Raw genomic sequence first — 15,363 nt, 5'->3', positions numbered from 1 at the left:
TTCTGTCCCGATTTTTCACACTTGCTATCTGGTCAGCCTACATATCATGAGGTCCATGTTCAACAGGTTGGGCCTTATTCTCAACACGAGCAAGTTGACCCTGATGGCAATTCAAAGGATAGATTTTATTGGGGAAGTACTGGACTAGAGTCATGCCAGAGCGTTCCTGCCGGAGACCCATTTTTGAATGATCTCAGACTCCATACAAGGTCTCAGATGGTACCCTACCACCACAGCAAGGGCCTACCTGAGACTACTCGGTCACATGGCATCTTGTACATACGTGGTACAACATGCCAGGATGCATCTCAGACCTCTCCAGATTTGGCTTGCATCAGCGTACCGCCCAGGATGTGACAGTCTAGACTCTGTGGTCACTCTTCTGGGTCACATCCTCCAGTCCCTGGGCTGGTGGCTTAACCAACAAAGTGTGTGCAAGGGAATCCCCTTCCACAGATCTCAGTGCTCTCCATCCCTGGTAACAGATGCATTGGCGCTGGGGTGGGGCGCACATCTGGGGGACCTTCAGATACAGGGCCTCTGGTCTCAAGACGAGCTCTCACTCCACATCAGCATCAAGGAGCTGAGAGTGATTTGATTAGTGTGCCAGACTTTCCAGGCCTACTTGGGTCAATGTGTGGGAATCATGACGGACAACACAACTGCAATGTTTTACATAAACAATCAGGGTGGTGCCCATTCCTCTCCCCTCTGTTGGGAAGCCCTCCAGCTGTGGGAATTTGGAGGGTTACCTATCTGGCAAAGTGGAAGCGGTTTGTGATCTGGTGCTCCTACAGCTATACTCCACCTTTGCAGGCCCCCCATTCCAGTCATCCTGGAGTACCTGTTGCAACTCAAGCAGCAAGGTCTGGCTGCTTCTTCCATCAATGTGCACCTGGCAGCTATCTCTGCATTCCACTTGGGAGCGGCCGGGCACTCCATCTTTGCCAACCCCATGGCAGGCTGCTTCCACAAGGGCCTGGAGCGCCTCTACCCACAGGTTCAGCAACCGATCCCTGCATGGTACCTCAACCTGGTTCTTTCCAAACTGATGGGACCTCCGTTTGAACCATTGGCAACTTGCTCCCACCTGTATCTATCATGGAAGGTTGCTTTTCTGGTTGCCATTACTTTGGCAACGAGGGTCTTGGAGTTCAAGGTCCTCACCTCTGACCCTCCATACACGGTCTACTTCAAGGTCAAGGTACAGCTCAGGCCTCACCCAGCTTTCCTTCCAAAAATTTTGTCCCACTTTCACTCCAGCCAGGACATTTACCTGCCTGTGTTTTACCCTAAACCTCATGTGTCAAAATAGGTCACTTTTTAGTCCGTCCAAGGTTGTCTGTACCAAAATGGGTCACTTTTTAATCCTTCCAAGGTTGTCTGTACCAAAATCTCTGGTGAAGATATCTTTGTTTACTAATTGTTGCTAAAAACTTTTTTTTTTTTTATTTGTAGGCAGGAGTGTCTAAGCTGAATGAAGCCAAAGCCCTAGTAGATGAACTGAACAGAAAAGCTGGAGAACAAAGCATATTACTCAAAACTAAGCAAGATGAAGCTGATGCTGCACTCCAAGAAATTACAGTGTCTATGCAGGTAATGTTGATTGTCACAATAGAATCTTAAAAAATAAAATCCCTCCCCCCCCCTTTTTTTTTTCCTATGTGAAATTGTCTCCACAGATTCCCACACCTGGAGTTGCATATTGAGGGCTGAAAAACCTGAAAAATATTTAAAAGCAGTTGGCTTAGGAGGTTACATGAACCTTTGAAACTTGAAGAGATTAACACTGAGACAAAACATTATTTATAAGGGAATTTAATCAATGTGTGGGTCGACCAAGTAGGATAGGGGACTTAGCAGCTGACTGTTACTTACTAGTGCAGTTCAGACTGAAAAGTCCTCCAGATCTTTCTGTATTTAACTGTTTTACTTTATAGAGTTGATCAGAGAATGAAATTTAAAATTTTCAAAAAAATTAGAACCAGATCTACTATTTTATCTGTAGTATTTTAAGTGCCAAGTTCTGTAAATTTCTTCTGTGGCATTTTTGCATCTAGTTGAAAGTAGGGATTTCCTGATATTTCTGATTTTAAGCAGACAAGCTTATTTCTTTAGACCACTCTTTGAACCGCTAGCCCTTGGCTCTGAGGTAGTCTCTCTCTCTCTCTCTTTTTTTTTTTTTGAGAAGCCATTTTCTTTAGTGACACTTCCTTAGTTAAATGCAAGGTTTCCAATTTCTGTGGAAAATGGATATTAGTATTTGATTTACATGTGATTCTGAAGATCGTAAACAGAAGGTAAGCCATAATGGGGTGATCCTACTCTGATAGGCATCAGAAGGAGTTTTGTCATTGATTTCAGTGAGAGCAGATCAAGCACAAATAACACTTCCAACTGTAAATTAAGTCTAAGAAAACAGATTTCCTATTTATAGCAGACCAGGTGGCTGCAGCCTCAAAATATTTGGCTTGCAGTGTCCTAGAGCTACATACATTATGTTTATCCTATAGAATCTGTGAAACCATGAAGATTTGAGGGAATTTTTATCAAATCTTCTGAGGCTTTTATGTATTCTGTATCTATTTGGTGTAGATGTACTTGAATGTTAGCCAGGATGATGGATTACCTAGGTGTGTTGGCCTCCTGTAGCAAAGATAACTTTTACCGAGTGAGTATTCCCCAGGGCAGCTGGAAGACTTTTGGAAGCCAGAAGAGATTTGAAAGTCCTTGGCTGTTACTCTATCCATAAATCCCCTTGTATGCTTGTAGGGCATAGAATCATAGGACTGGCAAAGACCTCGAGAGGTCTTCTAGTCCAGTCCCCCCTGCACCCAAGGCAGGAGTAAATATTATCTAGACGATCCCTGACAAGTATTTGTCTAACCTGCTCTCAAAATCGTCAATGATGGAGAATCCACAACCTCCCTCTGCAATTTATTCCAGTGCTTAATTACCCTTACAGGAAGTTTTTCCTAATGTCCAGCCTAAACTGCCCTTACTGTAATTTAAGCATATTGCTACTGGTCCTATCCTCAGATTTTTTTCCCCCCTCCTTGTAACAACCTTTTATGTACTTGAAAACTGTTATCATGCTCCCCCTCCCCCAGTCTTCTCTTCTCCAGACTAATCAACCCAAAAATTTTCAATCTTCCCTCAGAGATCATGTTTTCTAGATCTTTAATAATTTTTGTTGCTCTTCTCTGGACTTTCTCCAGTTTGTCCACCTCTTTCCTGAAATGTGGCACCCAGAACTGGACACAATACTCCAGTTGAGGCCTAATCAGCATGGAGTAAGCAGAAGAATTACTTCTTGTGTCTTGCTTACAACACTCCTGCTAATACATTCCAGAATGATGTTTGGTATTACCAGGGCCGGCTCCAGATCCCAGCGTGCCAACCGCGCGTGTGGGGCGGCATTTTGCTGAGAGGGCGGCAGGCGGGTCCGGCAGACCTTCCGCAGTCATGCCTGCGGAAGCTCCACCGGAGCCGCGGGACCAGCGAACCCTCCGCAGCTGCGGGAGGTCCACTGGAGCCACGGGACCAGCGGACCCTCCGCAGTCATACCTGCGGGAGGTCCGCTGCTCCCGGGGCTCCAGTGCACCTCCCGCAGGCATGACTGCTTGGGGCGGCCAAATTCCTAGAGCCGCCCCTGGGTATTACTGTGTAAGGCTAAAATAGGAGTTGGAACAAAAGCAATGAAACATGGTATGCTCAGTAGTATCAAAGGTGTGCTAGCAGGACTGACAGTTCTGAGGTTAACATCCTCTAAGAAGCACTACAGAAGCATAAAGTCCCTCTGATGTTTAAAAAAAAAACTTGAAAAGGAACCAGTTTAGTTGGGGTAGAGGGCTCTAATGTATGCTCACAACATGCCAATGATGTTCTCTCTGAACAGTAATTTTGACGTGCAACTGAGGTTATGACTTTTTTTTTAATTACTTGTGATATATTCACATTTGCATTGCATAAAATGCCTGACCTAGTCTTGGATGATTTAATGCTATATCATTATAATGTATTAGTGACCTATCTGTCTGTAAATGTTTTCAGGTTAAATGCTATAATGGACAAATATCATCCTTCATTTCTGCTGCTTATACACAGCCGCTGTTTTCTGCTATCACTTCAGCTCAGAGTACAACTGCCTCACTTCTTGGAATCATATCCTGTCACTTCATATATCAACTTTGCTTCACTTATTGCTCATGAATTTGTCTTTTCAATCATCATCATAAATGGAGATAAGAATATCTGTGTTCACAATCCACATGAACCTCTCACCTCTCATTTCTTGTGCCTCCTTGTTTACCTCTGTCTCACCAAAGTGATCTCTTCCTTTGTGCACATATCCTCCACTACTTGTTCTCTAGTTAGGTGTCAACACTCTTTGGCTTTCCACCTTTCTTTGTGCAGCATAGGGTAGAGTATTCTTCCATGGAGTTTCCAGAATTTTGAACAGTTTCTTTATGTTCAATTTACCCTATCTCATACAGATCACTACCTGTTCCCCTTTCCTCTTCTTGACCTATGCCCTGTTCTCCATGCTCATTCTGCATCCCAAAATGTGGCCTGCATATTAACCCATGCTATCACATTTATTGTTGCTACTTGTGGGGTGCATGTATTATACATTTTCGGCCTAATTTTCAAAGGCACTAAGCACTGTCAGCTCCCATTAACTTCAATAACAGTTGTGTGTGTTCAACATTTCTAGGCTATGTTGTTGTTGTTGTTTGTTGTTATTATTGAGTGGTAGTAGTATTACTGTAATACCTAGGAGCCCTACTTATGCATCAGGACCCCATTGTTCTAGGCGCTGCCCTAACACAGAACAGAAAGACAGTCAGTGTCCCAAAGAGTTTATATTCTATGAGACAAAAGAAAACAGATAGGTGTCAATAGACAGTCGAGGGAATTCAAGGAAACAGTGAGGCAGTGTTGGTCAGCATGTTAAGCAGTGGTCACAGCACAAGCTGTCTAACCATTGTAAATTTTTTTAATAGACACCATAGAAAATAAAAGTTTTAAGGAGGGATTTGAAGGAGGATAATGAGGTAGATTTACAGATGTTTATGGGAAGCTCCACCCAAGCATGGGGGGGCAGTACGGGAGAAAACAAAAAGGTGCTGAAATTGAACAAGTAGATGAAAGAGGCTGACATCATGGACTGATTGGAGGCAGGAATCAACATCTAAATTGTGAATGGAAGATGACTGGTAGGATGGAGATGTGTCATGGTGGACTTTGAAAGTGAAGACAAGTAGCTTATGTTTGATGTGGTAGAGAAGTCAGAGCCAGTGGAGGGATGCAAAGAGAGAAGTGATGTGGTCAAAGCAGCAGATTGTGAAAATCATCTTTGCAGCAACATTCTGAATGAACATGTGCAGGACAAGATTGAATTTGTCAAGGCTAGAGAAAAGGATGTTGCAGTAATTGAGATGCAAGATGATGACAGCCTGGGTGAGAGTTTTAGTTCTTTGGATGGATGGGAAAGGCCTTATCCTAGAGATGTTATGCAGAAAGATTTGGCAAAATTTAGACATAGCCTGGATGTGAGGAGCTAGAGACAGGTCCAAATCGAACATGATGTCCAGGTTAGAATATACACTTCCTTAATTTAGTCATATCTATTTATTTATATGTCCTCCACAACCATAGTATCTGAGCGCTTCTCAAATGTTTTAAAATAAACATAACAGTAATAATCTCTCTCTTTTTTCCTTACCAGCCTGTTGAAGACATATGTGTATTAGCTTACAAAGGTTCCAATTCCGACAAGTGTTCCTATTTTCTGGAAAGCATGCTTAAAGCCCACTGAAGTCAATGAGACTTAAACACGTTTAAAGTTAAACATGCTTAAGTGCCTTCCTGAATCATGGCTATAAACAGTAATTCAGTGTCAAGTCTTTTTTAGTACTTTAGTATGAACAATACTATACAAATTAAAATATATTTTAAAATTAAAATGACGATTTAAAGAAATGTGAGTATCAAAAGTATGATAATACCACATAATCAAGTTTGGAAAATAAAGTGGGTTCCCTCATGAATAATCTCTCTTGTAACAGGATGCCAGTGAGCAAAAGACAGAAATGGAAAAAATTAAACACAAGATAGCAGAAGAAGTTGTGAAAATTGAAGAAAGAAAAAGAAAAATTGAAGATGAACTAAAAGAGGTTCAGGTGAGAACTGATAAGGAAAATGAATATATAAAACTGGTCCTATTTGACTTTGACTTGCAGTTTGATCTGCGAAATTTGAAAAAAAAATCACCATGGGGTTTCATATTTATTTTCTCTCAATGATTTATATTAAAAAATATGTTCAGGATACTCTAATTGCCAGCCCTGACAGTCAGTCTGGGATTTGGAACTCAAGCTGTTTTATTTTCTGTCTATCACAATGAAGATTTCTCAGGCCAAAGCATGCCCTCAGTTGCTGCCCTTGTGCTCACCTACTGCTTTAAGTGGGTTTGGAGAAGTATTTATTGCTCCCTTTATGGCTCTGTGCATGGGGGCTGCAACTGTGGCTTGTACCTGCTTACTTCACCTTTTTTAAATTAAACTTTGAGAAGTTAATACAAATTTAAAAGATAAGTTGGATGTAATGAGGAAAATAAAATGCCAAAGGTGAAACATAAAGCCAGGTTGTGTGAAAACTGAGAGGACATAAATGTTCTGCTGTCTCCTGTTTATAAAACAGTTATTCTTCGAGTGATTGCTCATGTGTATTCCACAATAGGTGTGCATGCTCTCCACGTGCACGAGTGCTAGAAGTTTTTCCCCTAGCAGTACCCATAGGGGAACTGGAGTGGCACGTGTCTGGCGTGGTATAAGTGGAGCTGCGCGCTCCCCGCACCCTCAGTTCCTTTTTGCCGCCAGTGAAGGTGCGTCGGAACTGCTTTGCTCCAGCTTTGCTGCAGCTTGTCCCCAGAACTATTTGTTTGTTTAGTACCTGTAGTTAGTTAGTGTAGTTGGTTTAGTTAGTCAGTGAGCCCGGGCTGGGGCATGCCTCGAGCCCTGGGATTTAAGTTGTGTGGTTCTTGTCGGTGTTCTGTGCCAAAAAGCGAGCTGCACACAGACTGTTTGCGCTGCTTGGGAGAAACCCATATCAGCGAAAAGAGAAAGGGACATTAGGCTCCAAGCCATTCTGATGGAGTCGGTGCTGACCCCGACTCCGGCACGCCGCTCTAAGCTGGTACCAGGCACCGCGATATCAGTATGCCATTGACCAGTCGGCACCGCTCCCTGTCCACGGGGCATGCCAAGAGGGCCAAGAAGACTCCCTCTTCGCAGCAGCACCAAGGGAAGTTTGGGAGAGAGGCTAGGCCTCGATCCCCACTGGGCCCTAGGCCTCCGACTCACATAGAGCGGAGAAGCCTTGCCCCTTCAGAACAGGCCTCTTTGGATGTCCGGATGCCGTCCATGCCTGAAGCCCTTCAGGCGGCCCACCACGTCTTGTCTATGCTGGTGCCTGGAGCGCTGCCTATGCCGGCCCTATGCTCCAGAGGCAAGCCTCCGCTGGGATCTCCGCAGTCTCCCCTGGCTCGGTACCGGTCTTGGTTGAGGGAACATTCCTGATGCTGGTCATCGCCCTGTGTCCGCTCGGGGCAGAGTCCATGTGGATCGCCCTTGATGCTGACCAGACTCTCGGGCTGGGTTCTGTGCATCCGGGACTCGTGGCACTGGTCCTCCTCAGAGAGAGGACATTGAAGAGACCGCGGTGGACATTGTCGTTGGTCCTCATCCCGGAGAGGGTACCGCAGTTAGTCATGGCACAGTCGTCGATGCCGTTCCCATTCGGGCTCCTGCTCCAAGTCTCCGCCAAGGCACCCCAGCCCCGGGCGTCAATCGCCGTCACCTCGCTGTCATGTGTCCGCCTGTCGAGGCCATTAGTGGAGCAGCTATTACGTCAGTACCGGTCCTCCACGTCAAGATCATGGTCCTGTGACCATCGCAGATCCTGGCACCGCTGCTCCTCGCAGTCGAGAGACACAGCAGCGGATCCTATGCCAGCCCGGTCTCCATTCGTAGCTGTCCTTGGACGGGCCAGAGTGGTCAACCAGGGCAGCCGATCCCGCCGGTGCCACAGCAAGTGTAGTGGCACCGAGTGTCGTGGCTGGCCCAGTGGTACCAGTGGGCACCGTCGCCTTTGGCTCAGCCCCTGGTGGGAGCTCGCTCGGTGGCTGGAGCTTCAGAAGCACTGTTGGCCTCCCTCTCCAGACCCCTGACAAAGGAGTCAGTGGGTTGCTCGTCCTCAGTACCATGCCCGTACCATGCAACACCTGGAAGTGACCCACCGGCTCTCCCAAAGGTGGGGAACTCCCTAGGTGGACCTATTCGTGACTCAGCAGAACTGGTGATGCCCCCGGTTCTGCTCTGGGGGGGCCTGGGGAGGGGCGCTATCTCCAATGCCTTTCTCCTGTCCTGGTCAGGCCGGCTTCTCTACGCCTTTCCCCAATTCCCTCTAATGAGCAGTGTCCTGGAGAAGATAAAGTCGGACAGGGCCGAGTCCTCCTGATTGCCCTGGCGTGGCCCAGGCAGTATTGTTACGGGAGGCTTGTCTGTAGCTCTGCCATGGCCGTTGCCACTCCCCCCGGACCTGCTCTCACAGGACCAGGGCCGCCTCCTCCATCCCAACCCAGTGGCTCTTCACCTTACAGTGTGACTGCTCAGTGGTTAGGTGGAGAGGAAAGAACATGCTCAGAGCAAGTTCAGCACATCCTCCTCGAAAATAGATGGCCCTCCACTCGCTGCGCTTATTTGGTGAAGTGGTCCTGGTTTTCTAGATGGGTGGCAGACCAGAGTGTCTCCCCGGTGACCCCCCTGATCCATCTTATCCTTGATTACCTCCTCCATCGGAGGGCCCAGGGCCTGGCGCCCTGGTCCGTCAAGGTGCACCTGGCGGCCATATCGTCCTTCCATCCGCCGGTGCAAGGAAAAACGGTGTTTTCCCATGCTATGACCCCTTAAGGGTCTAGACCGTCTTTTCCTGTATTCTAGACCCCCGGTTCCATAGTGGGACCTAAACCTGGTGTTGGCTCGTCTCACGGGGCCGCCGTTTGAACCACTGGCCACGTGCTCCTGGTCTCACCTCTCGTGGAAGGTGGCCTTCCTGTTTGCTATCACGTCAGCCAGGCGAGTCTTGGAGCTCAGGCCCTGACCTCCGAACCGCCGTACACAGTCTTTCATAAGAACATGGTCCAGCTCCGTCCACACCCTGCATTCCTCCCGAAGGTGAAATCCGTCTACCACACGGGTCAGGACATTTTTCTACTGGTCCTCTGCCCCAAGCCTCATGCATCCAGTGAGGAATGCCACCTCCACATGCTCTACATGGGGGTGGGAGGGCTCTTGCTTTCTACCTTGAGCGGACTAAGCTGTTCAGAAAGTCCTCACAACTGTTTGTTGCGTCGGCTGAGCGCGTGAAGGGCTAGCCGATTTCCACTCAGCAGCTTTCCCAATTGGATCACTTTGTGCATCCGTTCCTGTTATGAGCTGGCGGGTGTTTCCCCGCCACCCATTATGAGGGCACACTCGACCCGGGCACAGGCCTCGTCGGATGCCTTCATGGCGCATGTCCCCATCCAGGACATTTGTAGGGCCTCCATGTGGTCATCGGTTTACACATTCACCTTGCACTATGCGATCATCTCCCAAATCAGGAATGATGCTGGATTCAGCAGGGCTGTCCTCCGTCCTGGGAACTTGTGAACTCCTACCCACCTCCAACAGATATAGCTTGGAATCGTCTATTGTGGAATACACATGAGCAGTCACTCGAAGAAGAAAAAACAGTTACCTTTTCTGTAACTGGTGTTCTTCGAGATATGTTGCTCATGTCTATTCCACATCCCACCTTCCTTCCCTGCTGTCGGAGTTGTCTGGCAAGAAGGAACTGGATGGGGGGAGCGCGCAGCTCACCTTATACTGCACCGGGCAGGCGCCACTCCAGGCGTCGCGGGGAGCACTCCCCCCTACGGGTACTGCTAGGGGAAAAACTTCTGGCACCAGTGCATGTGATGAGCATGCACACCTATTGTGGAATAGACATGAGCAACGCATCTCGAAGAACACTAGTTACGGAAAAGGTAACTGTTTTTTTTAAATTTTTTGTAGCCACTGGTTAATGAAGCTAAATTAGCAGTTGGAAATATAAAGCCAGAGTCTTTGTCAGAAATCCGGTCACTACGAATGCCACCTGACATAATCAGAGATATACTAGAGGGTGTTTTACGACTGATGGGGATTTTTGATACATCATGGGTGAGCATGAAGAGGTAAGTTGAGGATTTTATTTAAAGCATTAATGTAGCAATGTATAATGGAAAATAGTTTCTGTTGTACTCTCTCAAAAGGTTTGGATGAGTTTTTAATGATCTTCTAGAAGGAAAATAATTTTATTCCTAACAATGAATAGATAACATATAACTATTTATGGATAAAACTGATACAAAATACTCTTATGACTCTAGTTTCAGAGACCTTTTTAACATTTTTTCTCCTTCTAGTGATTGTCCACAGGCGAATTCCACTGATCTGGCACATATATCGCACATGCCAGACGTCAGATTGACGTGTGTCACATATGCCAGCAGTACCCATCGGGTATGCATGTGCTCTTCAGTTCTCATGTTCAACTCGGAGGGCATACAAGGATGAGGTGTGCCTCTGGCAGTTCAGTTTCTCTCACTGCCTCAAAGGCTAGAGAGGGAGCCTGATGATTTGAGAGACAACCAAGCCCTCTGAATGGCTTTAGCTCAGGGGTTCTCAAACTGGGGGTTGGGACCCCGCAGGGGGTCACAATGTTCTTACATGGGGGGTTGCGAGCTGTCAGCCTCCACCCCAAATCCCGCTTTGCCTCTAGCATTTATAATGGCGTTAAATATATAAAAAGTGTTTTGAATTTATAAGGAGGGGTCGCACTCAGAGGTTTTCTATGTGAAAGGGGTCACCAGTACAAAAGTTTGAGATCCACTGCTTAGTTAATAGTATTTACAGTTAGTTTTATAGTATAGTTTTAGTAATTTTATTTTTTGGTTGCCTATTGCAACCTTTAGTTGTTAGAACTTTTATTCATCTGGTATGCTGTTTTTTGGTTCTCCTGGATTCAAATTCTGCTTCTTATGCAAGGGAGCTATCCCAGTTTGAACAGATACTTAAAATGCCTGAATTGTCTGAGAGAATTGCACATTCCAAATAGATTTGCAAGTCTTGAAGCTTTCAATATAGGAAGGACAGGGAGACCCACCTTCAGGTTTTCCTAATGACTAAATCAACAAGACTTGCTTCTGAACTGAGCTTACTTAGAGAACCCTGAGTCGAATCACAAGTACATCCTCAGACAGATCACAAGTGTCAGGTACTGCCTTCCAGTAGTCAGACCTAGTGGTTGGAGCGGAGGTCAAAGCCAGACCATAGGGTTGGGACTGGGCCAAGGGCAGTGCTGAAACAGGGATCCGGGCACAGGTCCTGGTCAGAACCATAGACAAGCCAAAATAAGTACCATAGCTGGAGTCCAGATGCAGGCCAAAGGTTGAAGCCGGGTGGTCAGAGTCCTTGGATAAGGCAAATCAGTACCATAGCTGGAGTCCAGTTACAGGCCAAAGTTTGAAGCTGGGTGATCAGAGTCTGAGGGTCCGGAGGGGTGGTCAGGAGGCAGAGGTAGGGCTGGAGTGGGTTAGCTATAGGGCTGGAGCAAGATCAAAGTAGGGCAAAGACAAGCCTGGAGCAGACTGGAATAGGGCTTGTGCAAGGCTGGGGCAGAAACAGGAACTAAATCAAAAGCAGGCTGGAAGTCTAGAGAGTGCTGCCACATGCTGAAGGCTGAGTCACTGCAGGCTCTGTTGGAAGGGTAAGTCAGTGCAGCTGAGTTGTTGCTGCATGCCTGACTGATGACTCACTACGGTTCTGTTGGAAGGGCAGCTAAGTGAACAGCCTTGGGTTGGCTGTTGGTTTGTCTCACAACAGGGAGCTACAAATCCCAGGGGTAGGTTACCCACCAGAGCTTCCACTAAGAGGAAAACATCACCGTGGCACTGAACATTGTCTGGGAGTTTGTATCCCACAGTGGTTCCTGCTGAAGCTCAGTCCCAGATTGGTTCCAACGATATGGTACTGAATCATCCAGCACTGAAAACCAGAGTATGGCACTAGCCCCGGCAGTGTCTATCTCAGTGGTGCCAGCACTGACCCTCTTGGCACTGGAACCAAGCCAGTTGGAAATTGCTTTACCAACACAAGAAAACCTGGTTCTCACACACCTGTCTATGCTGTCCCACATGGCACTGTTTAGATACACAGCACCAATGGATCTGCATACACCCAAAACCACAGTTTTCCTCATTATCAACTTCAGCCTTACGCTTGGCACTGACTTTGTTTAGTAGTGCAACATAGTCAGTCCCTAACATTCTGAGGACCATGATACAGCTCATGGATCTAAGCCATGCATTCTCCCAGGCTTCATCTTCAGAATCAGAGGGTTAAGAAGTTCCACTGCAGTAATATATTTACTCACCACAACCCTCAACATTTTATAGAGGGTCCAGACACTCCTCATGAAAGAGAAACTGGGACCCACAGAATGCAGGCTTGTGGTGTCCTGCTCCCTTGACACCAGATGCTTACCCATCAATGTCCATATGGCCCTTTTGGCACTACTGAAAGACTGTTTTCGCCACGGCACTGCACATTCTGATATCCCAACACCCCTCCTGGTTCCTACACAACTGAAACAGAGAAGGGGGAAACAGAAGAGCAGGCACTGGGAGGTGACCTACCCTGACTGAAGCTGTAGTCCTCATCCCCCAGTGAGACTGTAGTGCCACCCACAGCCCCATAAATTGATAACTATAAGGGTTTCTAAGACCTCATAGACTCATAGACTTTAAGGTCAGAAGGGACCATTATGATCATCTAGTCTGACCTCCTGCACAATGCAGGCCACAGAATCTCACCCACCCACTTCTCTAACAAACCCATAACCTATGTCTGAGTTATTGAAGTCCTCAAATTGTGGTTTGAAGACCTCAAGCTGCAGAGAATCCTCCAGCAAGTGACCCATGCCCCATGCTGCAGAGGAAGTCGAAAAACCTCCAGGGCCTCTGCCAATCTTCCCTGGAGGAAAATTCCTTCCCGACCCCAAATATGGCGATCAGTTAAACCCTGAGCATGTGGGCAAGACTCACCAGCCAGCACCCAGAAAAGAATTCTCTGTAGTAACTCAGATCCCAACCCATCTAACATCCCATCACAGACCACTGGGCATACTTACCTGCTGATAATCAAAGATCAGTTGCCACATTAATTGCTAAAATTAGGCTATCCCATCATACCATCCCCTCCATAAACTTATCAAGCTTAGTCTTAAAGCCAGATATGTCTTTTGCCCTCACTACTCCCCTTGGAAGGCTGTTCCAGAACTTCACTCCTCTAATGGTTAGAAAATTTCATCTAATTTCAAGTCTAAACTTCCTAGTGTCCAGTTTATATCCATTTGTCCTTGTGTCCACATTGGTATTAAGCTTAAATAATTCCTCTCCTTCCCTAATATTAATCCCTCTGATATATTTATAAAGAGCAATCATATCCCCCCTCAACCTTCTTTTGGTTAGACTAAACAAGCCAAGCTCTTTGAGTCTCCTTTCATAAGACAGGTTTTCCATTCCTCAGATCATCCTAGTAGCCTGTCTCTGAACCTGTTCCAGTTTGAATTCATCCTTCTTAAACATGGGAGACCAGAACTGCACACAGTATTCCAGATGAGGTCTCACCAGTGCCCTATATAACGGTACTAACACCTCCTTATCTTTGCTGGAAATACCTCGCTTGATGCATCCTAAAACTGCATTAGACCTATTAAAGAGAATGGCTGAGGCCCTCCAAATCCCTATTGAGGAGGTACAAGAACAAACACAAGTTGGTGGACGTACTTCAAGCTTCTTCAGCAGGGAAGACAGCCGTCCTTGTTAGTGAGGCTGTCATGGACCCAGCCAGAACCCTGTGTCAGACACCTGTGTCAGCACCACCTACATCTTGCAGGGCAGATAAAAAATATGAGATGCCTCCTAAGGGTGTGGAATAATTTTACACGCAGCATACCTCATTCTCTCTTGTTGTGAACGGAAAGTGAACAAAAAGGCCACACAATTCAAATCCACAGGAAAAGAACCAAAAAATATTGATTTATTTGGTGGAAAGCCAACTCCTCATTAAGCCTACGGTTATGTGTGGCCAGTTATCAGGTCACATTAGTGATATATGCCTTCTGCATACATGAGAGACTGTTTGCCTTTGAGGACCACCTTCCCAATGACGTCTGTGAGGACTTTATGTCACTATTAATGAAGGTCAGCTTGTAGCTGGAATGAGACTCCAAGCAGCACTCAATGTGGCGGATATGACTGCCAGATCAATGGCAATGGCTGTTGTTTTGCATCAGGCATCATGTCTTCAGGGATTGGGTTTCCTAAGAGAAGTCCAGATAATGGTGGAGGACTTGCCTTTTGAAGGAGCTGAATTGTTCAGCTCTAAGATAGACGAGGCCCTCCATACACTAAAGGCTTTACAAGCCACCTTGCCTTCCTTTGGAGTCTATACACCAGTTCCTCAGAGGAGACAAATGAAACAACACTATTCCTCACGGAGACCAATCCAGCTGCTCTTTCACCATCAAAAATCTTCAGAACCACACAGGAAATGGTAGCATTTTCCCAGGAGAAGACACAACCCACTGCTTCATTACAAACTACAAAGTCTTCCAGTCCCAGAAGCAGTGATTGTGATGGGATGGTTGAGAGATGAGTTCTGCCAGCAACAACTCCAGAAATCAACGACCTCCCCTTCGGAAATTGGTTAGCTTAATTTAGGCACACTTGACCCCTTATCACCACTGATCAATGGGCCATGGAGGCGATAACTCAGGGGTTCTCCATCCAGTTCCAAGGACTGAATTCATTGACGTGATCCTGGACTCCTCCATTTCCAAGGCCTGCTTCCTTAATTCTTCAACTAGAAAGAAACCCCAGTGCTGATATGTGGTCATGATTTGCCTTCCTATGTCAAATGGCCACCTGAACATTTGTGATGCCGCATGCCAGACTTCACCTCTGCTGCTTGCAAGGCTGGTTGAAGTTGGTCTGCACACCTTCCAGATATCACCTGGACACGCCTCTCGTCAGACCAGGGGGATGAGGTGGACGAGGCTTTCTTCCAGCAACTAACAGAAGTTGCTAGATCACAGGCCCTGGTTCTCATGGGTGACTTTAATCACCCCGATATCTGCTGGGAGAGCAATACAGCAGTGCACAGACAATCCAGGAAGTTTCTGGAAAGTGTAGGGGACAATTTCCTGGTGCAA

The 15,363-nt window shown here is 46.5% G+C and overlaps 1 protein-coding gene across 1 annotated transcript in view; it reads left to right on the top strand.

Annotated features, from left to right (window-relative positions):
• DYNC2H1 (dynein cytoplasmic 2 heavy chain 1) overlaps window positions 1–15,363 on the top strand; it is a 368,188-nt gene that overhangs the window by 101,149 nt on the left and 251,676 nt on the right. The window contains exons 55-57 of the mRNA XM_045019043.1: window positions 1,459–1,596; window positions 6,072–6,185; window positions 10,122–10,282. Of these exons, the coding sequence (XP_044874978.1) occupies window positions 1,459–1,596; window positions 6,072–6,185; window positions 10,122–10,282 (413 nt within the window). The remainder of the gene's footprint in view (window positions 1–1,458; window positions 1,597–6,071; window positions 6,186–10,121; window positions 10,283–15,363) is intronic.

This window comes from Mauremys mutica, chromosome 1, assembly GCF_020497125.1.
Source record: "Mauremys mutica isolate MM-2020 ecotype Southern chromosome 1, ASM2049712v1, whole genome shotgun sequence".
Taxonomy (NCBI): Eukaryota; Metazoa; Chordata; order Testudines; family Geoemydidae; genus Mauremys; species Mauremys mutica.
Note: the sequence above shows the minus strand (reverse complement) of the source record. Positions and strands in the feature narration are given on the sequence as shown.